The sequence below is a fragment of the Rhinatrema bivittatum genome, chromosome 7, assembly GCF_901001135.1.
Source record: "Rhinatrema bivittatum chromosome 7, aRhiBiv1.1, whole genome shotgun sequence".
Taxonomy (NCBI): Eukaryota; Metazoa; Chordata; class Amphibia; order Gymnophiona; family Rhinatrematidae; genus Rhinatrema; species Rhinatrema bivittatum.
This window is the reverse complement of record NC_042621.1, coordinates 97,142,792-97,158,821: the sequence shown is the minus strand read 5'-3', so window position 1 is coordinate 97,158,821 and position 16,030 is coordinate 97,142,792. Positions and strand designations below refer to the sequence as shown.

The 16,030-nt window shown below is 44.1% G+C and overlaps 1 protein-coding gene across 9 annotated transcripts in view; it reads right to left on the bottom strand.

Moving 5' to 3' along the window:
• LOC115095290 (septin-7-like) overlaps positions 1-16,030 on the bottom strand; it is a 194,297-nt gene that overhangs the window by 69,813 nt on the left and 108,454 nt on the right. For all 9 annotated transcript variants that reach the window (XM_029608775.1, XM_029608776.1, XM_029608771.1 and 6 more), the window contains 2 exons: positions 11,007-11,103; positions 953-1,004 (listed from right to left, as the gene is read on the bottom strand). In XM_029608775.1, coding sequence (XP_029464635.1) covers positions 953-1,004; positions 11,007-11,103 — 149 coding nt within the window. The remainder of the gene's footprint in view (positions 1-952; positions 1,005-11,006; positions 11,104-16,030) is intronic.

Below are 16,030 nucleotides of genomic sequence, written 5' to 3'. Positions count from 1 at the left end.
GTGCTGTTTTTCTACCAGAGGGAAGGAAGGTCTTTTCTGCAAAATGCACAGTGTGAGAAGCAAAGGTTGAGTAGCAAATCTTTAGAATCAACTCCTGGGATCAAATATTTATTCTCTGGTAATTTTACAGCTCATAGTTGGTTCTGGGAGCATTACAAATGTTTGGTGTATGTTAATTGTGGATACTAAAATGATATCAAAACTATTCTTGTGAATACAATTAAAACATATGAATACAAAGAACAATACTACAGTCACTGTATCCACAACAAACCAAACACATTTGAGAAGTCAAAACACTGTCATCACTTTTAACTCTCCCAGATACCATTTTGATTTATTTTATTTCAGTCTCAATCAACTGAGGGATCTGGAACTTACAAGAACCAAAATATCCAAAAACATACTCTCCAGATAAGAACCCTAATCTGATCATACAGTCCTAGACTGTAGAGTCAAACGCATATTAGGTTCTCAGTGCACATCCCATAAGGTTTAAGCAAAGAGACAGTAATAAAGCAGATTAGGCCAGCGGATAATGACAAGTTAGTTATGTTCATACTTTTTCAGATCCCTTGCTGGCACCTTCTTAGCTGTGATGAAGAGAAGACAAAAAAAAAAAAGGTTTATCACAGCTAACGTTCCCCAGTTTCCCTTGTTAATCCAAAAATATCATCTACCTGGCTCAGAAACCAGAAACATCTCTCCAAAGAGAATCATTCTTATGCAGCATAGAGTCCAAACTTAATATAATCACAGTTCACAAATGTATCCATAAAGTCACTTCAGACCTTAGCATAAAGACAGCAACGAGTGTGCCACACACAAAGATCAATAATGACAGAGTGGTACAGTGTGGCCATGAGACTAAACCCTCTCCCAACTTCACCCAATTAGTAGAGATCTGCCAGTTTCTTGTGGCTTATTTGAAAGCAGCCTGGCTCAAACTCACCTGATCAGCATGTTCCGGAGAATGGTAAAGTCGCAATGATCCCCGTTCTCCACTAAACAAGGAAAAAGAGAGCATGTGTTTGGCATGAAGGCAGAGCTTCTGTTAGAATTAATAGCGTTTCTGAAGGGACACAGATCGGGTTATAAGGAGATGCTCTCCACTACCATCCCATTCTCTGCTCCTACCAAAATCCCACTAGGTGGCAACCCTATCATTCTCCATGTCCCATTTTTTCTACCCAGAACTAGTGGTACTCAACCTTGGTCATTCAGAGAAAACCCAGTCAGAGCCAGGTCCAAAGGTCCTTTCCATCTAAAAATAAACATGTCCTACCATGTGCTTGGTAATCTTTCATAAGAACACACAAGTAGTAAAGCAATGAATCAATGAAACATTGTACTTTGCATGTATTTTTCTTACATCCCTAAACATAGTTCCCTGCATCTTCCCATGTACACCCTGAAAGCAATCATGTTTGGAACAGTGCCACCAAGTACACCAAAAAGGTGTTAGATTTGTCTGCACTTCATGAATAAGACTGTGACCGGTGTGGCACAACCACCACCATTGAGTTTGCATGAGGTAGTCTAAGTCACTATTACAAACATGGCCCATCATAAGGGTTCAAGACATGTCAAATTCTTGACCTGTAGTCACGGGTTTGTGAGCCGAACACAGATTCAGGTAAGAAATTAATTTCCCCAAGGGAAATTTATCAGCCTGGTCCTTGTCATAGCAAAGAAACTAAGTTGCACTGAAGTCAAAGGAAGCACCAACTCAAAGACAATGGGAAAATTAATTTATACAATGCCCTTAGAGAAAGCTTACTATAAGCCAAAGGAGAGAAAAAAGTATTCAAGAAATTATGGTCATAACTCATGGAATAGGCTGGAACTGAGTTCTGAATAAAGTAAAAGTCAGTTGTGTATAATAACTAATCACAATAGAATTTGGTTGTTCTGTTAGCCTCTGTATTACATTAGGACTGTATTTGTTGATTGTGCTTCTAAATAATTTATCTAAAATCAATAAAAAGTAATTAAGAAAAATATGTCAATTCCATGATATGATCAGGGGACTTTTGTCTTCTTAGTCTGGATCGTCTTTCTGATGGTAAAATTCTGATAGGTGATCATGATGGAAAATAGATACATGCTAGAAGATGCATAACTTGGAACCAACCCCCTTGTATCAATCACTGTGCCCCAAAGATCAGCCGTTCTCTAGTTCTGGGAAATCATAGCATTTAACTGGATACAAGAGTGCTCCGTATTCCTGCTGTACTAACATCTGAAATCTTACAAAGTGGATGCAGCTTTCCTTTAGATTCTTATGTCTAAACTAGTTCTAACCTCTGTGCAAAAAGAAGTCACACTGATGCCAAGGCTCCTTGATAGGCCACAGGTTGAGTAACACTAGACACACACAGCAAGTTTGCTTAATGTAAATGGTGTTTTCCATACTTAGTAGGATGAATTAGCCGTAACATGTGGGTGAGACTTCTCGTTCATTGCTAGTAGAGCTTTTTGAGTATGAACAGGAATTCCCTTCAAGTGTTGCCTCATGAGCCCCTCAGTTGATTTTAGAGCTAAGTCTAGCCTGGTAGTTGACACTGCAGGAAAGCAGGCAGGTATTTAGCATGGCTAATTCAATTTGCTATCTACAGAAAATATCATTTACAGTAAGCAAATTTGCTTTTTCCATTGACAAGCAGAGCTGAATTAGCCATAACATGTGCGAAGTACCAATCTGAGAGCTGCAGTGGAACGTTTACTTAATAAGCAACCCAGTGCCCACCATGGAGAGTAGACATAAGTGAATAGGTTATGCAAAATTGCTTGTCCAAATTTACTGTCAGTCTTTGAGAGATTGCTCAGACAGTTAAGGCAAAGGTATGGACCAACGACCACACTGCAGCTTTGCAAATTTCTGAGAGGCATGGCTCGCAGATGAGCTACTGATGCAAGCAGACCCTTGGTGGAGTCTGTAATTTGAATGCCTGCTAACTTACAGCAGTGTGCAATGCAGTCTACTAGCCTGTTGGATAATGAACATTTGCTCACTGTTATGTTTCATCTGTTGGGAGCATAAGAGAAAAAGAAGTTGGGAAACTTGACAATGAGGCTGTGTTTTTCTTTTATAGTAAGCCAAAACTCTCTCTCACCTTCATGTGCCTGCAGCTTCAGGAAGAACATGGGAAGCATGAGGGTTTGATTAATGTGGAAAGCTGACCCAACCTCTGGTGGAAACTTTGAGTGGGTGTGAAGCATCACCCTATTATAGAAGAATTGCATATAAGGAGAATAAAGAACTAAAGCCTCCAGGGGTGATCTGGGAAACTACAGACCAGTTAGCCTGACTTCAGTGTCAAGAAAAATAGTGGAAAGTGTTCTACATATCAAAATTACAGAATATATAGAAAGACAAGGTTAATGGAACAAAGTCAGCATGGCTTTACCCAAGGCAAGTCTTGCCTCACAAATCTGCTTCACTTTTTTTTTTTGAAGGAGTTAATAAACATGTAGATAAAGGTGAACCGGTAGATGTAGTGTACTTGGATTTTCAGAAGGCGTTTGACAAAGTTCCTCATGAGAGGCTTTTGGAAAAGTAAAAAGTCATGGGATAGGTGGCGATGTCCTTTCGTGGATTACAAAATGGCTAAAAGACAGGAAACAGAGAGTAGGATTAAATGGACAATTTTCTCAGTGGAAGGGAGTGGGCAGTGGAGTGCCTCAGGGATCTGTATTGGGACCCTTACTTTTCAATATATTTATAAATGATCTAGAAAGAAATACGACGAGTGAGGTAATCAAATTTGCAGATGATACAAAATTGTTCAGAGTAGTTAAATCACAAGCAGATTGTGATAAATTGCAGGAAGACCTTGTGAGACTGGAAAATTGGCCATCGAAATGGCAGATGAAATTTATAGTGGATAAGTGCAAGGTAATGCATATAGGGAAAAATAACCCATGCTATAGTTACATAATGTTAGGTTCCATATTAGGAGCTACAACCCAAGAAAGATCTAGGCGTCATAGTGGATAACACATTGAAATCATCTGTTCAGTGTGCTGCGGCAGTCAAAAAAGCAAACAGAATGTTGGGAATTATTAGAAAGGGAATGGTGAATAAAACGGAAAATGTCATAATGCCTCTGTATCGCTCCATGGTGAGACCGTACCTTGAATACTGTGTACAATTCTGGTTGCCGCATCTCAAAAAAGATATAATTGCGATGGAGAAGGTACAGAGAAGGGCGACCAAAATGATAAAGGGTATGGAACAGCTCCCATATGAGGAAAGATTAAAAGAGGTTAGGACTTTTCAGCTTGGAGAAGAGACAGCTGAGGGGAGATATGATAGAGGTGTTTAAAATCATGAGAGGTCTAGAACGGGTTAATGTGAATTGGTTATTCTTTCGGATAATAGAAAGACATGGGGGGACTCCTTAAAGTTAGCATGTGGCACATTTAAAACTAAATTGGACAAAATTCTTTTTCACTCAACACACAATTAAACTCTGGAATTTTTTGCCAGAGGATGTGATTAGTGCAGTTAGTGTAGCTGTGTTTAAAAAAGGAGATTGGATAAGTTCTTGGAGGAGAAGTCCATTACCTGCTATTAATTAAGTTGACTTAGAAAATAGCTACTGCTATTACTAGCAACAGTAACATGGAATAGACTTAGTTTTTGGGTACTTGCCAGGTTCTTATGGCCTGGATTGGCCACTGCTGGAAACAGGATGCTGGGCTTGATGGACCCTTGGTCTGACCCAGTAGGGCATGTTCTTATGTTCTTCTGGCTGAGGTTGCTGGTACAAGGAATATATTACTTTCCATGTTAGAAACGTGAGAGACAGAGTCTCAACTGTTCGGTTTGTATATGGTAAGCGCTAGGGCACTGAGATACATTCTTACTAATGAGCTGGCAAGGCCTGAATCAGAAATCAAAAGTAGATAAATCAGTAACTTTTGGTTTGCACGTGAAAAATCAAAGTGGTTGCACTCTACATCATATGGTGAACCTTTTCAACTTAAATCCCTAAGCTCTTCTAGTTGACGGCTTTCTGGCAGAAACTATTATGTCCTCAAATTCTTTGGGTAAGCAGCATCCAAGTCATCAAGTTGAGGGAGGGAAGGTTCGGGTGAAAAAAAGTCGCCCATCTGCTTGAGTTAACAAGTGTGGATTTGACCCAAGAGGAACTGAAGGATGGTGGAGAGCTGAACTAGATATGCAAACCAGACTTGTTTGGGCCATACTGGAGCTAGAGCTATAAGAATTAGATGGCGTGGCCCTTCAGTACTTTTTACATTGTCCTGACTATTGGAGAAATCAGTGGAAAAGCATACATGAGATCTACATTTAAGCATAGCAGAAAAACATTTTGATGGATCCCAGTTTGCTGGGAAGAATGGAGCAAAACGTTTCTAGTTTTCTGTTTTGTTCTGACATAGTCGATTGCTAGCTATCACCAGAGATTGAAAACACTGTTGGCTGTTGACTGATGAAGGGACCATTTGTGTGGGTGAAAGATTCTGCTGAAGTGATCTGCCAATGTGTTGCAAATTCTGGGAAAGTAAGTGGCGTGCAGTACAACTTCATGTTTACATATCCACTCCCATATTTTTAGCATTTCTTGGCACACAGTCCAAAATCCTGTGCCTCGTTTACTCATATAGATTATGGGGACTTGATTGTCTGTTCAAATGAGAATGCTCTTCCCTTGAAGGTGGCAAGTAAGAGTTATTTTCAGCATTGAACTTGAGGAATTTCATCTGAAATTATTTTTCCTGGAATGATCATATCCCTCGAGTTCGAAAAGGGCCTGAATGCCCCACCCCCCCTCCCAATCCTTTGTGGAGGATTCCATTGCTAAGGTTACTAGGTGAGGAACTAGTCACAGTGGTGCTCCTTCCTGTAGAATGAAGGGGTCCAAACCACCAACTCAATTTCAATTTCATTTCTGAGGAAAGCTCCACTATGATTGATAAGGGCTGTATTAACTGGTCCCGTTGGAAACAAAGGCCCCACTGTAGGAGATGTATATGCAGGCGGGCCATCAATACTACGTTGATTGCTGCCACCTTATGACCAAAAACAACCAGCACTTCTCTGGCAGGTGACTAATCTGTGTTTAGCAGTCTGTGAGTCAATGCCTGGAGAGTTTGTGCTTGATCTGAAGGAAGGAAAGCTCTCTCCTGCAGAGAATCTATCCACACCCCGATGAATTTGATTTACTGGGAGGGAATTGGAGTTGATTTCTCAAAATTCATGAAGAAGCTGAGTGAATATAGGAAGTGTATTGATTTCTTCAGGGAGGTTAGAACACCCTCTTGGGAATTCGCTGTCACAAGCCAGTCATCCAGGAAAGAGAAGACCTGGATACCCTAGTGGCACAGATGCGCTGCTATTACAGCTAGGCATTTGATGAAGACCCGCTGTGTAGCAGAGAGGCCGAAGGGGAGCACTTTGTACTGAGAAAAATCCACCATAAAGCGCAAGTATTGCCAATAGGAGAGGTGAATGCGAATATAAGTATAAGCATCTTTTAGATCCAGAGTGCACATCCAATCCGCCTTCTGGATAAAGGAGAGAATTGTCTGGAGGGAATTCATTTTGAAATTCTCCCAGAGAATATGCTTGTTCAGGCTTCTTAAATCCAGGATTGAACTCAGTCCCACAGATTTCTTGAGGTTGGAAACAGCAGGAATAGAAACCCTGGCCATAGAGATGGGGAGGAACCAGTTCTATTGCCCTCTGTTCGAGAAGCAAGTCCAACTCTTGGTGGACCTCCTTCGAGCGAGATGGATCCAAATAGTAGGCTTAGCAGTGAGGAAGTGTGGGAAACTGGGAGAAATGCTATCAGTATCCAGTCTCGAAAATCTTAAGAATCCAGCGATCTTTAGTGATTTAGGTACTGATGGATTCTCCCCCCCTACTGGAAAGGATAGTTGCTGGGTCTAAAGGCTTGTCAAAACTTGCCACAGGCTTGGGCGGGACTTGTGCTGCTTTTGGTTGACTGCATTTATGCTCTCAGGTGCAAACTGGAATTTGCTGTTGCTGATGTATGGACAACTTAAATATATAAAGAAATGGCAAAAAATATATCATCCAACAGAAAATCTACCAAAAAATGATATATAACAAGCTATAATAATTCAAATGTTATCAAACCGTATTCACCTATATCACAATATGTCATAAATCTAACTCATAAAATCTATCATAAGAATCATATCACCATCCCACAGATGCAACAAACACACTCATACATTAAGATACACTTGCATTACAGTGATATAGATGAATACTGTTTAATAAAATAGAGCTTGTAATATATCATTTTTTTGGCTGATGGATGGATGATATCCAATTGCCAGAAGGAGTGTCTCTGGATATATGGTCTTTTAAAGTGTAGAAGGGACACCTTGCAAAAAAGACTATTGTTCCGTTCCTATGGAGATGGACTGCACCACTATATGCTGCTCCTTTATTTGCGTCACTGTTTCTCTGAAATTTTCTTCGAAGACATTATCACCCAGACAAGGTACATCTACCAACTTCTCCTGTACATCCTCGTTTAGGGTAATGGCTTTCAACCAGGTCACATGGCGAGCTGCAATGGAGCTCAAAGAGAAGCGTGCGGTGGTATCAAATGCTTTGTAGACGGATTGAAGAAGAAGCAGATACCCTATACAATGTTCGGCATCCAATAGTGGCTGAGGGTATGCAATTCCACAATCACTGGCCGGAAGAAAAGGCTTCAGCTTTTGTATATAATTGTGTAACTTCTGGACCATGTAGAACTGATGAGCAGTAATCCATGCATTAAGCATGAAACTTTGAAATATCTTTTTACCAAAATTGTCCAATAGTGTGGGATCTTTCCCTGGCAGCGTATTTAAATATATGCTTGTTTTCTTTGCTCTTTTAACAGCCGATTCTGTCACTATTGATTGATGAGGTAATTGCACTATTCCAAAAACTTGATGTCAAGTTTCCTTGCTATTGGGGAAGAAGAAATGGGATCTTTCCACATTCTTATTTATAAAATTTGCAGGATATGATGGACAGGAATAGCTACTGGGTCTGCTGGAGCTGCCAGAAGCTGGATGAGGCCCAAGAAGTCTGCATGAGGATTTTTGTCCTTATGCATATTTACTGCTAGGGCATTTCCTAATTTGTCCAGAAACTTGGAATAGGAAAGGTCATCCAGAGAGACGAGTGTTATGGAGGTTCTTGGGGGGTGGGTTGGAGGAATTCCCGATCATTCTTCAGTGCCTAGAGGCAAGAGAATACTGATCCAGGACTCCAATTATGGTGACTGAGTAGAGGTCCTTGGTCACCATGGAAGAGTACACTCCTGGTGCATATCCTTGAAATAGCTAGATTCCACTGCATGCAAAGGTTGTGGGCTAGAAGCACATGCAGGGTATCTGATGGAAAAGCCACATGAATTGGGGATGCTGGGACTCTCTTTCATGGAAGTAAAGATGACATTCTGGAAAGGAAAGGTTGCATGGCACTCTCCTTATCCTTAGCCACTAATAAGGTAAAGAAAACTTTCACTATACCTGCTATTGGTCAAATGACTAATATGCCCTCTGATCTGGTGTGGGTGGTGGAAAATATTCTTCTGATACTAGAAGGGAATCTTGTACATCTTCTGGACTTTGCCTCCAGTACAGATTCTGCAAACTGAAAATAAGATGCACCAGAGAGCAAATAGGATCTCAAGTTTCTAAATGCAAACTCTGTGACAGTAATTTTGTTGGAGAGAGTATGCTAGAAATCGGAGGTGAAAGAGGGATCTTGTTCCCTTCTGCTCCTGTGAAAAGCTTGACCTGACCAACATAGCTATTTAGGAAGATTTGTGGTATGATGCATTGATGCTTCCAATGGTTTACTGGGTAGAAGCGTTAAAGATCGATGCTCCAGAGCTCGATCCAAAGACTTTTGCATCAGTGGCACCGGGGCCTTTTGTGCTGATACCAGGGTCCTTTGCTTTTGACAGTGCTGATGCAGCCTTATGTGCTGACAGTGCCAAAGGTGTGATGCACCATGCGTTGATGGTGCCGGTGCACTCGAGCCTCTGTTTTTTCAAGCGTTCACTACTTCTATGGCTTCTCCTTTTCTTCAATGCATGGAGGCTATGTTTACCCAACCCTAGGGATTCAGCCTGTTCTGCTGATGGGGGAAATATTTTAGAGGAGGTAGCAGTCAACTCTATTCCCAGTGAGACAAAAAAAGGCTGCACTTCAGGAAGAGGACTGACTGCAATTTGTTCGAGACTTTCACGGTTTCTCCATTTTCCAGGCCCTGGACCTCTGTGTTCACAGGGACATTCATCCACAATTATAACAACTGGCTTGGTCATGGTCTGGACCATGGCAATGTTAAAAGAGATCATATCCATCTGTAATGGACATCTTCTGCCACAAATACAATCTTTAAATCTACTTACTGTGGCATTTTAATTGGTAGACATTCTGATGGAAAATCTTTTATTTATTTATTTTAGAAAAGTAGCATTGAAAAATGCTGCTTAGGCTACTGAGGCAGCAAGGCATCTTTAAAGAAAAATGTTTTGAACACTTTTCAGGAAAAGAGAGAGATAGGAGGTACACATCTGTGCTAATGCTCAGACAGAAAATGATTTAAGGGGCTCAAAAGGCAACGCCTGAATGGGAATTCCCACACATGCTCAGCAGAGCAAAAAGCTCTACTAGCTATGAGACAGGGGTCCGATGCCACTGGATGATGTCACCCACATGTTATGGCTAATTCAGCACTGCTTATCGACAGAAAAACTCACATTACTGGCCACACTAGTGGGATGGGCAGGCATTGCTGAGAACAGCAAAAGAGCAAACTAAAAAATAAAACACAAACCCAGAAAAAAATCACAACACACAAAAACTCAAGAAAACTAGAGAGGGATACAGGAAAAAAGAAGAAAACAATTTTGCTCTATCATAACAAATATGTGATAGTGCATAGAATTCAAGGAAAACTCTAGGATTCCAAAAACCTTTCAGGGTATCTATGTTATGACTTGAGTGAACATAAACTAAGCTGGTTCATGTGAAATAGACAGTATAATCACACCAAAACAACTTGCCTGGAAATGGAGGCACATCAACTCAGCCAGATTTAAACAAATGAATTGGACCGCAATAGTGACTCATTCAGCAGAGATAAAGGGCCCCTCAGTGATGTGCACGTCAGAGGCCCTAGACAGCCACACAGACAAGGAATATTTAGGCATGGCAGGTCAGAAGCTATTCAAGCATAGCACAAAGACTGCCCTTAAATCAGAGTGCTTGAGTTCAGAGGAAGGCTAGAAATTGTCTCTTCTCCCTGGTACAGGATGGGCCAGAGAATCTCCCTCTTTCCCTGCAGGATGGTCCAGAGATTTCTCCTCATTCAGGGTTGGGAAGGGAGGAGCTAGTTTCACATCTTGCTTTGGAGGAAGGCAGGAAAGCAGATATCACAAGTGCCTTTCATATGACTGAGGATCTCTATTTCCTACTCAAGGACAGCAGGAGAAGAGTGACAGGGTTCCTCCTGCCCCATCAGAGCGCATTGCACAAAGAAGTGTGACGATAAGGTGGGAAGGGCAGTGTCTCTCGTGCCTACCAAGAGGACCATGCAGACTTAGGAAGAGTGGTTCTTCTCTCCAAGAGCAGCAAGGGTTAAAAGCAGACAGCCGCAACAGCAGCAAGCAGGGAGAGAGCTGAGAGAGCAAACAGGGAGATCAGCAGGGAAGGAAGAAAGCAAGAACTGAAAGCGAGAGGAGTTACCCAGAATGCCCTCTGTCAGTCGCAACAGCAGCAGGGAGGGAGAAAAAAAAGACATCAGTGAATGGTGAGATGGGACCCTTACCCTTCAGCCTTCCCCACATTCTTTTTCTACAGTTGGTTTCTGAGCATGCAACCCTTTTAATATGGCTGAAGGATAAGAGGTATCAAAAGCACATCTTCCCTCCTGCTGCCCTAGGACAACATACAGCAATGAAATGTTAAGTAACCTTTAACGCCAAAACCTTTACCTTCTGCAACCCCCCAGGGGTACTGCCGGCCTCGCACCTTCTTCCCATTCACCTCAATCACCGCATTGCTACCCACAACAGCCAGAGGCATCCGCTCCTGTCAAAGGGATGCAGGTGAAACAGAATTGTCAACTGACCTCATGAAACAGGTATGCCCTTGCCCTCCCTCCCCGCACCTCTGTCTACCATACCCCTGGCACTGCCTATTCCAACAGAATACACACATCACCAAGAAGGACAAGACGCTGCTCACTATGGAACAGTCGCTGACTCCGCTTACATAGCACAGATGAGCTATTTATTTATTAATTTATTAAAATGCTTATATTCCGCATCTTCCAAATATACAATTTTTCTGGGGCAGATTACACAGATACATACCCAATAAAATTATAAATTAAACTAAAATAGAGAAATTACTTACTGATAATTTCGTTTTCCTTAGTGTAGACAGTTGGTCTCAGGACCAATGGGTTATGTGCTCCCCTGCTAGCAGATGGAGACGGGAGTCAGGTTTCAAAGCTGACGTCACCTTAGATACACAACACCCCAGCAGTGACCTCTTCAAAAGCAGTTGTGGACGTACTATTGAAAATACTTGATTAAAACATGGTTAAAAAGTAGATAACCATAACTGTACTAAACCAAACAAACGCTGAATCCCAGCAAGTTTATAGATGCCTTGATCGAGAGGTTTGGCGACAGCTTACCCGTAATCTCTTGGAATCGATATTCATTTCACGGATGATTCCTTGGTACTATTCTTGGGCAGCCATGGGCGGGATGCTGAGTCCATCTGTCTACACACTAAGGAAAATGAAATTAAAAGGTAAGTAATTTCTCCATTTCCTAGCGTGTAGCCAGATGGACTCAGAACAAATAGGATGTACAAAAGCTACTCCTGATCACAGTGGGAGGCTGCCCATGGTCCGGTTAGCACTGCCCTTGCAAAGGCTATGACCTCTCAGACCTGAACGTCCAGTCGATAGAACCTGGAGAAGGTGTGCAAGGAGGACCACGTCGCCACTCGGCAGATGTCGACGGGAGACAGTCTAGCTTCCACCCAGGATACTGCCTGAGTCCTAGTGGAATGAGCTTTAACCTGAAAGGGTAATGACTTTCCTGTCTCTACATAGGCTCCCGGGACCACATCCTTGATCCAGCGAGCTATGGTAAGCCCGCGAACCTGGTTCACCCTGTCTCCATCCACTATGAAGAATGAACAAGCAGTCCATCTTGTGGACTGAAAATTCCAGATACCACACCAAATGTTTGCTGACATTTAAATGGAGGAGGCGATGGTATTCTTCCATGTCCTTGTGCCTAACTAGGGATAGCAATGAAATAGACTGATTTAATTGGAACTCTGAGAGTACCTTGGGCAAGAAGGATGGAATGGTTTGAAGCTGTAATGCTCCTGGAGTGATCTGGAGGAATGGTTCCCAACACGACAATGGCCTGTAGTTCAGAGATGTGACATGCCGAGCATATCACCACCAGGAACACAGTTTTCAGGGTTAATAAGAGCAAGGAAAGACTGCTCAGCGGCTGAAAGGAAGGCCCCACCAAAAACTCCAAAACTAGATTAAGATTCCACAAGGGATACAGCCACCATAGGGGTGGCTGGAGATGTTTTACCCCTTTCAGAAAACAAGTCATGACCGGATGCACCAACAGGCAGGTTCCATTCACCTCGCCCCTGAAACAGGAGAGCGCCGCTACCTGGACCTTCAAGGAGTTAAGGGCCAATCTTTTATTTAAGCCGTCCTGCAAAAATTCCAGAACCAGTGGTATTTTGACCATTCAAGGGGCAACACCGCGTTCCTCACAACAGGCCTCAAATACTTTCCAGACCCGCACATACGCTAAGGATGTAGAGAACGCCTGCGTGTGGAGCAAGGTGGCGATTACTGCCGCCGAATCCCCATGCTTCATCAGGCGAGCCCTTTCAAGGTCTAAACCATAGGACAGAATAGAGTTGGATCCTTGTGAAGGACCGAACCTTGCTGAAGTAGGTCCTTGTGCGGTGGGAAGCACAGAGGGGTCACCACCAGGAGTCTCCGCATGTCTGATAACCACAGATGCCTGGGCCAAGCCTGAGCTACTAGTAGGAATAATTCCCTGTGGCGGTCGCTCCTGTGAATGACCCTGCCCAGCAGGGACCACAGAGGGAAGGTGTATAGTAAGTCCTCTTCTGACCAGGTCTGAACTAGTGCGTCGATCCCCAGGGACCACTGATCTCTTCAGTGATTGGAAAAAAAAAAAAAAAAAAATCGGGGAACGTTTGCATTGTGAGATGCAGCCAGCAGGTCGAGTGACAGGAGGCCCCAATGATCTATCACCAGCTCAAAGGCTTTGGATCCAGACTCTCCCTGCTTAGAAAGTCTGGTCTGACGTTGTCTTTTCCTGCGATGTGGGAGGCTGAAATCATCTGTACATGTAATTCCGCACATTCCATAAGGAGATCTATTTCCAGTGACACTTGCTGGCTCTTGGTTCCCCCTGGCGGTTGATGTAAACTACCACTGTTGCCTTGTCAGACATCACACAGACCGCTTGACCCTGGAGTATGTGGCTGAACTGTAGGCACGCCACTCTGATTGCCCGGGCTTCCAGGTGGTTTATGTTCCAGAGTGCTTCTTCCTTGGTCCAACGCCCCTGGGCCTTCAGTTCCTGACAGTCAGCTCCCCAACCCCGGAGGCTCGCGTCGGTCGTGAAGACCGGCCAGTTTGGCGGGGACAGGCTTACACCCTTGCCCAAGTGAGCTTCCTGCAGCCACCACTGGAACCGAGAACATACTTCCACTGGTAGGTTTGCTGGCAAATCGAATAGTCTTGAGACAGTGGGTTCTGACGTGACAGCAGGGAGCACTGAAGTGGTCGTATGTGTGCCCTCGCCCACAGTACTACCTCCAGGGTTGACGCCATCAAACCAAGGACCTGAAGATAGCTCCACACCTTGGGGCGTATCGAGTTCATTAACCGATGCATCGGGGATTTCAACTTCCTTATCCACGAGGGTGGCAGGAAGACCTTGCCCTGGTTGGTGTAGAACCAGACTCCCAAATATTCAAGGACTGGGAGGGTTTGAAGCAGCTTGAAGCTGCTTTATGACTCAACCACGTTCCTGAAGCAGAGACATCACCCTGCTGGTCACCCAAAGACTCTCTTCCAATGACTTCGGGCGGATCAAGTACAGGTTCACCAGAATTCCCTCCTTCCTCAGTGCCACCACTACAAACACAATAATCTTGGAAAATGTTCTGGGGGCGTGGCCAGGCCAAAGGGCAGCACCCAGAACTGATAATGGTGGCCCAGCACTGCAAAGCATAGGAAACTATTTTCTTGATGGATTGGAATATGAAGGTAGGCCTCGGAGAGATCCAGGGAGGTTAAGAACTCTCCCGTTTGTTTGGCCATTATCACGGAGAAGAGTTTCCATGCAGAAATGAATTACCCCGTAGGTGTCAGTTGACACTCTTGAGGTCCAGGATGGGGCAAAAAGAATCCTCCTTCTTGGGTACGATGAAATAACACCGCATATTTTCCTGGGCCACAGGTACTGGAATTATAGCCCTCAATTTGAAGAGCCTTATCAAGGTAGGCTCCACTGCCTGCTTCTTGTGCTGGGAGTGGCAAGGAGACTCCTGCGAAACTCCTATGCATATCCTTCTCGTCTGACATCCAGTACCCATTTGTCTGACGTGATCTCAACCCACCGCTGATAGAAGAGGGATAGCCAACCCCCTCTCTCCTCGTTCCGTGGATGAGTCAACAAAACGTCATTGGGGAGTTTGAGCTGAACCTGAACCTATCCCTCTCTTGGGCTGTCAGCTCCAAAAAGACTGAGACCTCCCCGAGGGCAGAGAACTCTGAAATGTCGAGTTTCTGTAGGGTCGTAAAAATTGGGAGCTCCTAGCTCGTCCCTCATAGGAGAGGGGCGCTGTAACTGCTTTCTCTTATCTTCTGGTAGCCGGGGCACTGGAGATTCTCTCTACTTACTGGCCAGCTTTTCCAATTTGCTTCCGAAAAGAAGTGATCCCTTAAAGGGCATCTTTGTGAGGTTTTCCTTAGAGGTCGCGTCTGCTGATCAATTTCGCAGCCATAGCCGTCTTCTGGCCGCTATCACTGAGGCCACTCCCCTGGCGAGGAACGGACTAGGTCAGAGCCCGCGTCAGCTAAAAAGGCAGCAGTAGGCTCCATAGTTTCTCTGGAATACGCCCCTAAGTCATCCACCTCTCTAGAGAGGAGCAGGCATGAGAGAGCCACCAGGACACAACAGGAAGCAATCTGTAAGGTGATTGCTGTTGCATCAAAGGCTTGGTTAAGGTTGGACTCCATCTGCCTATCATGCGCATCCTTTAAGGTCGCTCCTCCCTCCACTGGGATAGTTGTATGCTTCAAAAAAGCACAGACCAGAGCATCCACTTTAGGGAAGTGCAGGCATTCTCTCGCCGCCGGCTCCAGTGGGTATAGAGCTTCTAATGCTCAACCAACTTTAAAACTCGCTTCAGGGGGTGGCCCATTCCAGGTCAGTCAACTCCTGGATGGCTTCCAGTATGTGATGATGTATGCACACTGGGCGTACCGATGATGAATGGAGAGCAATGCAAGGCGCATAAAAATACGCGCAAGATGGCACTGATGCGGCCTACCACGTGATGGGCTGACTGAGCCTGAAGCGGGGTCTAGCCCACTGGAGAGCCGCTCAGATGCCCCCTTCCCTTTACACCAACGGATCAGGATCGACGTCAGTACAGTGTGCTGAGCAAGGAGACCAGAGGAAGTCTTACCGAAACCACTCCAATGTCTCTAATCGGGAAATCCTCTTTTTTTTTTTTTAAACTTACCTGGGCTCTGCACTTACCAGCTGACCACAGAGATGGTCTCCAGCAGGAGGGGAGGGAAGAGGGCTTTGGCCGTCACCACTGCGCTCGGCTTCCTCCACCCGCTACCGTTCAGCTGCTTCAGCAGCAAAGTCCAAGGAAAGACCAGCAAAGTACCAGACCAAGGCACACCTCAGAG